The sequence below is a fragment of the Hyperoodon ampullatus genome (genome assembly GCF_949752795.1).
Source record: "Hyperoodon ampullatus genome assembly, chromosome: 4".
Lineage (NCBI taxonomy): Eukaryota > Metazoa > Chordata > Mammalia > Artiodactyla > Ziphiidae > Hyperoodon > Hyperoodon ampullatus.
Window position 1 is genome coordinate 73,832,225 of NC_136917.1, and position 10,950 is coordinate 73,843,174.

At 52.8% G+C, this 10,950-nt stretch overlaps 1 protein-coding gene across 1 annotated transcript in view; it reads right to left on the bottom strand.

Annotated features, from left to right (window-relative positions):
- The window catches only part of PRDM6 (PR/SET domain 6), a gene marked incomplete at its 5' end in the record, with an annotated part of 99,485 nt that extends 91,267 nt beyond the window's left edge, over nucleotides 1-8,218 (bottom strand). The window contains one exon of the mRNA XM_079702605.1: nucleotides 7,612-8,218. Within this exon, the coding sequence (XP_079558731.1) occupies nucleotides 7,612-8,218 (607 nt within the window). The remainder of the gene's footprint in view (nucleotides 1-7,611) is intronic.
- Nucleotides 8,219-10,950: the final 2,732 nt, after the last annotated feature.

A 10,950-nucleotide genomic window follows, 5' to 3' on the forward strand; every position in this document is an offset into this window, starting at 1 on the left:
GAAGGTTGACTAGTTGAGTATCCTATTTCAGTGAAGAAGGGCTCCAGCCCACGGCGCCTTCCCCTCCGGCAGCTACTCCTCCACTTCCCCCAAAAGAGCCCAGGGAATGAGGGGACCTTTGACCTCAGCTTCTTGAGGGTGTCCCCAGGCCTCTCAAGTGAAAAGTAGCAACCTGTTTCTGCAGGTAGTGAAGTGGCCATGCCTCCTGGACCTCCATCACACAAAGGACCCCTCTTTCAGCAACACAAACTAATGTCAAAACTGTGCCAGAAGGGCTTCCCTGGTGGCGCAGTGGTTGAGAGTCCGCCTGCCGATGCAGGGGACACGGGTTCGTGCTCCCGTCCGGGAAGATCCCACGTGCCGCGGAGCGGCTGGGCCCGTGAGCCATGGCCGCTGAGCCTGAGCGTCCGGAGCCTGTGCTCCGCAACGGGAGAGGCCACAACAGTGAGAGGCCCGCATACCACCAAAAAAAAAAAAAAAAAAAAAAAAACTGTGCCAGGCTCTGCTTTTGACCCTAGGGCTAGATGGAGGGAGGTAGTCTCACCCTTACCCGTAAGTCAACTCCTCCAGAATGCAGACACTTCACACACCCTCTCAAGCTTCTGATTGTGAAAATAAAAACCTTAAGATAAAGGGGGGATAGAAGGAAAGACAATAAAAACTCACAATTACCAAGTGCCTACTATGTGCCAGACACCTACCTTCAACCAAACAACCACCATATTATCTAAATATCACAATTTCCATTTTGCAGATGAGGCAACTGAGACTTCATGAGCAATGTAACTTGACCAAGGACCAGAAACTAGAAAGTGGCTGAGAAGGATTCACAATCAGGTCTGCCTGACTCCAAAGCCTCCAAACCTAGAGATCTAAGGTTAATGAAACTAGGAGAATTTTATATCCAAACTCATAACTCAATCAATATAATTGAAATATTTCACTGAAGTCACTATTTTGGGGCTGCAAAACTGTTGTAGGATGATTGAACTAAAGAGATTTCTCTCTTTTTCCCACACTCTTGGGTTTGGGGAGGTTAACGTAAGAGGATGATTTGAAAAGTAAGAAGATAATGTCCATAATTTTGAATTTTAGTGCCTAACTTCAGAAATGAGCTTTCAGCACCTTAGCAAAAATAGCTTAAAACAAATGACAATAAGCAAAGGCAGTATGCCCATAAAAATAAAAATAAATCACCCCAGGGAGTTAACAGACTTTCCCTTTCTGGTTGGCTCAGTGAAACAAAGGGTGAGAAGAAAGAGCATTTGGTATTTCCTCCCTAACAGTCCATACCAGAGATTCTGTCAACTTACAAGATCTCCACAACCTGTAACATCACACCCACTACATCAGCAATAAAATAAGGAGGAAAGGTGCCAACTCCGGCCACCACCCACACAGACAACAAGCACACTCCTGTTATTTGTTATGCATGATAGAGTATGGCTAGTCCTTTCTCTAAGAAGTCCTCTAAAGTACTTCTTCAACTTATTAAATTTCATTTGTCTCCATGAAGTGTTGAAATATTTAATAGCAGCATTCTGCAGAGTGACAAGCTGAGGCTCTCCCAATATGTAGAAGAACACCTGCAGGGTAGGCAAGGCCAACCCACCATCATTAGTTCATCCAGTATAAGTTTTCTTCATTTATAAACCATTTCATGCTATTTCAAAATACTCTACCTGAAAGGCTATGTCAAAATACATGTTATATCCTAACGTTACTGTTTCTTAATACACAAAACTTCTGCCACTGAAAACATGTGGCTTCTGACTTATGTCTTGGAGTCCCAAAGGAGCCTGAGGATGACTAAAACAAGTAACTGATTAGCTGGGGTTGACAAATGTGGCCCAAGTGGACAAACATTCTAGCAGAGTGTTTTCTAGACAGCAAGCCACTAACACCTACATGAAAAGATTTGAGGAAAAAAGTGGGCTAGATGCCTACACTACACATAAAAAATACATATGTATTATATACATGATACAGCATTCCAGGCCAAACAATACATAGTACGTCTATTTGTATTCATAAAGAAGAGGCAAATAAATGTTCCTATTTTCTCTTAAAATCAGGGTAGGTTTTTTCACAACTTCATACTTATTATTCATAAAATGTTGTCTGTATCTGTGAGAGATATTATATTCCCCAAGCAAGACACTTCGAAATGCCATTTTAGCATTAGGGAATGTAAGAGATCATGCTCTCTCCTCTCTCTTGAATAGATCTGTTAATACTCTTGTTTATGGGTCTCTGAGTAAGAGAAGGAGGTATCATTAAGTTATAGACTAGTTCACCCACTGGCTTCAGGAGGCCAGGCCAAGTGGAGTGAAGACCAGGCTTTCACTCTTCCCTCCTTACCCTTCTGTATTGTTCGAATGTTTTTACAAGGGCACGTGCAACTTGTGTAATTGAAAATGGATCTATTTTAAGGTAAAAGGGGCAAAGCAAGCCGGAGTTCTCTGGTATCTCATTTCTCGTTCTAGGAAAGGCGAAATATAAAACGTCTCAGGGCTCTTTCGCCTTCTGGAGAGGTGGGCAGGAGCGCGTGGGCGCAGGCGGAGCGGCGACCCTCGGGACGCGCCTGCCGCCCTGGACCTTCGCTCCCCAGAGCCTCTCCGCCGCTTTCTCCTGCCCTCACGTATCCTCCGGAAAGGCAAGCGAGAAGCAGCTGAAAAGCCTGTCTCCCCGCCTGGGCGGCGGTAACCGCCCGGCTATAAATTCTCTGCGACCGCCGCCGAGGTCGCGGCCCTCTGTCCCACAGGCCGAGCCGGGTGGGGGCCGGCGCCCATCGATCGCCGCCCGGTGACGGCGACGCGGCCCCGGGAGTGCCGCCTGCTGGCAGCTCCGCTTGCTTCGTGGCGGGGGCACTGGGCCTTGGGGTCGCCGAGGGCGCTGGCCGACGGGGCCGAGGGCAGGCGGAGCGCTGTGGCTGGGAGTCTCTCGCACCAGAGTTCCACGTCCCCCTGCAGCCCGCACTCCCTGCTTAGCCCTCCCCGCGCCAAGCCACTGGCTGGCTGGAATGGCGGTGGGCCGTGCACGGGGTGGGCGCCAGGCCCCCCAGCACTTTAGCTGTATGTTGAAGGCCTTGCCCCTTTCCTGCCAGCGGGAAGGGGTCTTCTAGGCTCCCGGGAGCGGGTCTAGGAGCAGATCCAGAGGCGAGGCAGGCCCGCTAGGGGAACCGATTGTGGTCTCGCTCCCGCGGGGCGGCCCAGCTCCCAGGAACCTTCTGGGAGCCTCTCTCTAGGCGAGTTTAAGGCTTCCCTACGAATTGCCTACGCGCTAGGCTTTCCCTGCTCGGCCTGGCTGCCGGCTTGGCCCTGGGACCAAGAGGGAGAGACAAAAGGGGGAGGGAAAGAAAGAGGGAGGAAATGTGGGTTTTATTTGTCTCCTGATGACTGTATTAATAAATTAAATGACAGCGCCAGTGTGTGAGGGTGAGAGAATATTGCGCCGAGATAAACCTCGCCGGCCCCTGCCCCTGCGAGGCCGCCATATACATTGTGGAGATGATGAATAGGAGGCGCGAGAGGAGATCGAAGCGGGTCTGGGCTGGCTCCACTCTCTCCTACAAAACTATAGGGCAATTAATTGTGGCTTGTCCCCTCATCCTTCATCTTCTGGTGGCACATATCGATGGAGATTACTGCTGATGAACCGTTTTATCACCTTAAATAAACAGTCACCACCTCTTCTAACCTCAATCTAATATATGGCTCTATGTTCAGTTTCAGGGCGCTAGATAACGAATGATGTAAAATAGCTAAATTATGTGTGTTACGGGATGGGGCTGGGCGTGCACACAAAAAGAGAGCAAAGAGAAAAAGAAAAAGAGAGCAACACAAAAGTCCACACAGTGACGCCGAGCCTCCCTCCCACCGGAGACCAGGTCTGAAATCTAAGTCGCTTGCTGGCCATTGACAGCGGGGAGTAGCGCAGCGAGTGTGCCTTGGCGTCAGGAGAATCCCACTGGTGGGTTACTGGGCTCGGGAGCTTCCCAAACAGGACCTGCGTTTTCCAACTGGGTGGGAAGAGATTAGGGAGGGTCAGTAAACACTGGCCCTCCTTTTCTCTCTTTCCCTGACCTCTCAACCAAACAAACCCCAGATTTCCTTCTCTCCCCAGTATCTCTCCTCAAACCCTTGGAAAGGATGGCGCTACCAACAGGGGAGCCTCGGGCCCAACTCCAACACCTGCGCACACGCCGTTGCTGTTCCCTGCGCAGCAGGGCTCCCCGAAATACGGAGGAGATAGAGACCTCCAGCTGGGGAAGTTGCGGACTGCCTCGACTCAATTCTCCGCAGAGAGACCCCAGGCGGGATTAGTCCCCTGCTCTCTCCCAGGTACGAGGGAGGAATGTCTTAACCAAAAAAAAAAAAAAAAGATGGGGGGGATGAAAAGCTAACTGGCTCGGCCGGCTGTCTCCGAACAAACACAAACGTCCGGCGCTCCCCTTGGCCGCTGCTCAATACCTTCCAAGCGTAGTGACAGGGTCTCAAACAACGCACCAGCTCCCAGAACCCGAGAAGAGGCCACCGCAACGGAGCCTGACGGAATCAATGGCTTCAGGCAAACCGGCAGCAAATGAGGGCAGTAATACAGGAGGAAGAAAGGTCCCCATCCCCCATTTACATTACACAAGCTCCACCTGACTTTAGAGATGAAAGAAGAGGCAACTAAGCAAGAATTGAGAGCCTCAGTGGAAAGTGTACTTCAATCATAGAATAACTTCATACACGGAGTTAGATATATACTGGAAGAGCTCACCCGGGCCAGCTTGTATAGTTTCTGCTGGTTTTAAATCTTTTTATGTGTGAAAGAGAGCTACAACACCCTTCACTATGGCATTTGCCATAGGTGGCAATAAAGTTTCAAGGTGAAGGTGATACTGATTCACAGGTGTTACTAGGTTGCTGATCCCAGGCAAAAAGTTACTCTTCTAAAAGGAGAAGTACAGAGGCCCCTTTCTTTGCCTTGTAAGAAAAAGAGAATACGACTCAATACGTTTTAAAATACAAAGTAATAAAACGAAGCAATGCTCAGTGGTCACTTCACAGAATTCTTTTTAAGGGAAAGGGCAATAGACTAAAAGGAAAACTAGGATGATCTGTGCCTGATAAATTAATAGGTGCTTCCCTTCTGCCCGCCTCTCACCCCACCCCCGACCCACATACAACCTGGGAATGGAGAGAAGCTGTTATTCACCATCTTTCAAGTGATATATCAACTTTCCCTGCCAAGGGAAAAACCAGTTTCGCACTGTTTGCATTTCTGAGTTGTTCTGATCCCCTAGTTAGATTAAACTCAATCTCTTCTCACTTCATCTTTGTAAAACACATCTCATGGTTTCAAATGAGTGCCTACTCTTGCCCAGAGAAGTTCCTGGAAGCATGGCAGACATAGTCTCCCAGCATTACATAGACAGCTACCTCAGCCTTCTATTTTCTTTCTCAGTTGCCCTTTAATTAGACAGCAATGTGAAGTGTAACTCTAATGAGACAATCTGACTTCCTTTCTCTCCTGTCCTTGCCCCTGCACTTTGCACACTGAAGCAGTCCAGTCGACGCAAAAGGAGATATCAGAAGATTAACACAATAGGAATAATTTGAATAAATCATAATTCATTTCCTCCAGCCACGAAAAAGGGTACCTAGACAATAAACTAGTTCAATAGCCACATATTAATTAGGAATCTGTCCCAATTCTTTCTCTGATTAGTCTAGGTTTTTCTCTGGTGAAAATGTACTGAACCTCAAGATTGCACTGTAAACAACACATGGAGCTCAGCGCACAGCCGGGGCTTTGGGGTGCACTGCTGGTGTCTTTTCCAGCACTAATTTAATTCAGAAGAAAGACTGCAAGTTTGATGAAGCACTCTCAGTCCACAGGGACTATATTTCACTTAGGGGTAAGAAATACCTTTTATGAAAGCATTTCTTATCTTTTTATTTTACATTTTTAAAGAACTGCTTTGAAAACAACATAATCAAGAAATTCAGTAGGAGATAAGTACTTTTTGAAATCCTTTAAGACAACATAGTTTTATAAAATTTTCTGGAACTCTGAAATATAGGAATTTTCTTAACTGCAGAGCAAATCTGAGTTGAAACCCTCATTTTAAACCAAATACTTTACCCTCAGACTCTAGAAAGTAAAAAAGTAAATACAACTACTCTTTTATTAATAATAATTACCTCCATTAGAACAATTATCTCCAACCATTATGAAAAGATTAATACACCTCAATCACTAGGGTCATGCTCAGTGTTTTTAATCAAAGTAATAAATTTGGGAGTCCTCTAAATAACTACAACCTGTAGTTATTTTGCTTTTACAACGAATTAAGAAGCTCACGGATTAGTAGACATTCTGCAAGAAGGGACTTGTTCAAAATAGAATGATCATATACATTTACAATTAACTTTCCTCATGCAGAAGCTAGATGAAGGAATGAGACGAAGAAAGAAGCTGAGCACTGTTTCAAATCCCGTATTGCTTTCAACCTAACTCTTGACCTGCTTTAATGTTCTCTCCTGGGGTCTCTGGGAGTATACTTAGCATTTATCTCAACACATTAAGTGTAAACATAGCATAACTCCTGAAATTACCAAAAAGAATTTGATATAAAAAATAAATAACACATCCTTGATCTTCATTTAGAGTTTTGGTTCAAAACCTGAAAATGGAACTACGCTTGGGATCAAGAGTTTGAAATTGTGAATACAGGAACGAAGCTAGAAGAAAATTGATGTTAATTTAGGCATTTTGTCATTTATTTCGGGAAAAGAGCAAGCTTCTTATACTAAATTACTGTTACCCTCATTAAAAAAAATACGTAAGCCGACAAGCGTGGCTACGGACTGTAAACGTTTGCAGGGTCCAGGGTGCACGGAGAATGCGGGATCCGCAGGGAACGACCCTGCCCTGAAGTCGGAAATGTTTTCTCACTAAGCAACTGGCATTCTTTTTCTTTTCCTTCTTCTCTAAAATAAATAGTAAACCTAAGAATAATGCCTGCCTGCAGGGAAAGACTGACCCAGTGTCATCCAAAACTCCTACTCCAGCGAGGCCGGGCCAGCAAGCAGCTCCCGGCCGGTTCCCCGACAGCCCCGCGGACCGAAAATGAGCTGACGCAGTTAACCCCAGAGGTAAGATAGCGAGAAGGAGAAATTAGCTCTGGAATCCACTCTCCCCAGGACCGCTGACAGTCCCTGCCCTGTCCCCTCTAAGGCCAGGCCGGGCCGGTCCCCGGACACTCCCATCGCGCGCCGCTAGTACCCGCCCCGCGCGAGGCGCAGTATCCCGCGGGAGGGCTGTCATCTGTACTCCTCGGTCCGCGAGCAACTCGGGTCTTAAAAGATTCGGAGCTGGGAGGCAGGGAATGGGAGGAGGGGGAAGAGGTAACCCAGAGGTGTCACCCGGCCGTCCCAACCGTTCTCCTTCCTTCTCTAACCCAGAAAACTTTGGCTACAGTGGTCTGAGAGGTGCGGGCCCGCGGCCTGGAAAGCCCACAAGCCGGTGTCCCCCTCATCCGACCTGCCTCCCGGACCGGCGCCCGCGCTCGACGGACCCAGCGCCCCGAAAGAGAGCGCGCGGTCTGCTGCTACGTACGGTTGTTGGGGTCGCTGGTGTGCTGGTTGAGCGGGATGATCTCCATGCGCTGCTGGCCGTACAGGTAATAGTCCAGCTCCTCCGCGCTGCAACGGAAGCGCGGGGCGCCCCGGACATCCCCGACGCCGCCGCCGCCGCAGCCGCCGCCTCCGCCTCCGCACTTGGAGGGCCCCGGGCCCGAGGCGGCGCCGAGGCACAGGTCCTTGGGGGGCAGCGGCTCCGCGGCGACGGCGGCGGCGGCCAGAGGCGCGAACACTGGTAGCTGCGCCACGGGCAGGGCCGAGAGACCGGCCAGCGCGGCGGCAGCGGCGGCCGCGGCGGCAGCGGCGCAGGAGGAGGCAGAGGAGGCCGAGGTGGAGGAGGAAGCCGGAGTGGAGGAGGCGGAGGAGAGCGAGGCGGGCCGCGGGCGCAGGCTGTCCGGCTGGGGCTCAGTGCGCTCCGGGGGGGGCGGCGGCTGGAGAGGCTGCGGTGCGCCCAGGGGACCCGCGGCACCGCCGCCCTTGAGCGGGCCGCCGCCGCCGTGCGGGAAGAGTTGCTGCCAGTGCTGCAGATAAGCTGGGTCCACTTTGAGGAATGCCGAGCCGCCGGGGTCTCCGGGCTTCAGCATGTCAGACGCTTCAAGCTGGGGGCAGAGGGCAAAGAGGAGGGTGCGCGTGAGCCGGACTCAGGGCCTGGTGCGAGAGGGGCGGGGAGGACCGCCGCCAAGACCCTGGAGCGAGAGTTTTGAGTCCTTGGCTCCGCCGGCGGCAACCCGGTTCGGAGGCTCCCTCCTCCCAATTCGGCTGGGGCGCAAAGTTTACTCTGAAGCCGCAGCGCCGCGCGGGGGGAGCTGTGTGCACCCTGCCTTGCCTCCCAGCCCGAGGCGCCCAGCGCCCACCCGGCACTGTTGAAGCCCGGAGAGAGGGCGCTTCCCAGCAGAACTCGGCGGCAGGACGCAGCCCCCACCCTCTGCCCCCGCCCGGAGCCGACCCGAACTGGAGTGGCGCAGCGCCTGAGCCGCGCTGGCCTCCGGCGCCAGGAGGCGGGACAGTCTCGCCCCCCGCCCCCAGCGCAGGACCTCCAGCCTCCTATTCCCCGGGTCCAAGACCCTCAGCCCCAGACAAGCCACGCTTACCTGAAAACTCGGAGCCGCCGGCGGGTGCGTGCGTGCGTGTGTCTCGGTGAGCGTGCGGGAGAGTGTGCGCCCCGGCTACGCTACATGCCCCTGGGCAGCGCGGGAGCAGAGCCCTAGAGATCCGCCCGCCCGGGACCCTCCGGGGCCGCAAGCCAGGGATGTGGAGGCCTGCGGAGGGCGTGAGAACAGTTACGCTGAACGCGGGAGTGCGGGCGGACCCGGGCGCCGGAGCCGCGGCGGGCTGCTGCGCTCGGCCGCTGCCGCGTCCCGGCTCCTCCGCTCCACTCTCTGGCAGCCTCCCCGCTGGACACGTGGGTTTTACGACAGCACAAAATACAAGACTGTGTGTGTGTGTGTGTGTGAGTGTGTGTGTGTGTGTGTGTGAGAGAGAGAGAGAGAGAGAGAGAGAGAGAGAGAGAGAGAGAGAGAGAGAGAGAGAGAGAGAGAGAGAGACAGCGCGCGCGAGAGAGCGATGGAGGTGGGGGTGGGGGGAGGCGGGAGGCAGGCCAGAAGAACGGAGGGGAGGGGAGAGGGGAGAAGGAAGTTCTAACTCGGCTGTATCCACACACAGCTCGTGCGCCTCTCCTGCACAAAAAACTCCTCCTCCCTCCCACCCCCCACTTTTTTTTTGGCGTGACGTCTCCCGTTCGCCTGTTGTCTCTTTCTGCCCATGATATGTCTTTTCTAGGTGCCGGCTCACCGCCCTGGTCCTGAAAGCAGTGGAAACGCGGAAACCGGAACGCATCTCGGCACGCGCTCGGGTGTCCGCATCCGGGCGGGCGAGCGCGGCCAGGCGAGAGGACCGAGTCCCCGTAGGGGGTTTGCGCTTTTCCCGGGCTCCGTTTTACCAGGAGTACTGCTGGGTGCCTGAGTCGACTAGCCCTCCACGCAATCTCTCACATAAATCTTGGCGGAGGTGGGGGTGAAGGGGGAGTCGGGGGCGGGGCGAGGCGCGCGCTGGAATGAAACCCTCAGTCGGCGGCGGAGGAGGCAGGCTTTGCGAGCTGGGAGGCGTGAGACCTAGGGTCTCTAAAGGGCGCTGGTCCTGGCGGGACTCAGGCCTGGCCGCGGGCCTGGAAGGCGGCTGCAATGGAGTCTCACACCGCCCAGCGCTGAGCCCACCCACTCTCGAGTTGTCTTCCTGGGGGCCTGGCTCCTTCTCCCTTTTGACATACAAGCCAAGTATCCAGAGCTACGTCTGGTGGTACAACTGCTCCCGGACACAGACGAGGCTTATTTGCCTTTGGCTGCCCGGGGCTGCCCCGAAGGGTCATGTATAGGTCTCTCTCCCCAAAACCTGGCGTCCGAGGTGCAGGGTGCGAGCGCAGCCCCACACCCACCTTACCTACTCCTGGCGCCTTGGACCGTGGCAGCCCTTCCAGGCGTGGTCTCACATCAAGGAATTAGACACCCGCCCCCAGTTCTTCAAGGCGTTCACAGAAGTCGGTGGGCGGAGGGCACCGATCCGCTGTGTGAAATTGACCGGCTCGGGCGCTTTCCCAACGCCGGAGTTCTGTCCACACCTCAAAGAGAAGAAATAACATTTGTCTTTCCCCAAACAAACCAACTCATTTAGCACCTACCACTCCGAACAATTAAGAGCCATTCTTTCCTGATTTCTGCTTGTTTCTTTTTGTCTTCCCACCACTCATTTCGTCTGAGCCTGGGAAACGCGCTGTTTAGACTTTGTCCGGGTCTCACTCAGGATGCTTCGCGGTGCTGGTTGGAACAGAGCTGGACCGAAAATATTTTGACTGGCGTCGCTGTGACAAGGTCATCAGTCATCTCTGGATAGATTGATAGTACCCAAGTTTAAGGCAAACACCGCGAGGGAAAACCCACGGTGCTTTGGACCCCGAGGCTAACTACGCAGTCTCCTCGGGCTTTGAACAACTCCATGGGAGGAGAGGGTGAAGTTCTAGGCCCCTTTCAATTAAGCTGCTCGCAGAGCTGCCAAAGAGTAGCTGTCGGGCCACAGGAGAAGAGGCATACTCTCTTTCTCACACTCTTTCTCTGTTCTCCCGGAAAGACAGCACCGAGGCTCAGAGACCGGACACTGCGGCAGCGGCCCCACCGCCTTCTTGTTTTTGCGCAAACCTGCTACTTGCAAGTGCTCGGTCCCCAGAACTGGCCGTCCCGAAGAACTCCTGCCTGAACTGCCCCCCAAACACACTTGAAAATCTCGGGATTTTGAGATGCTAGCTGCAGCAACTGCTCCCGAGGCC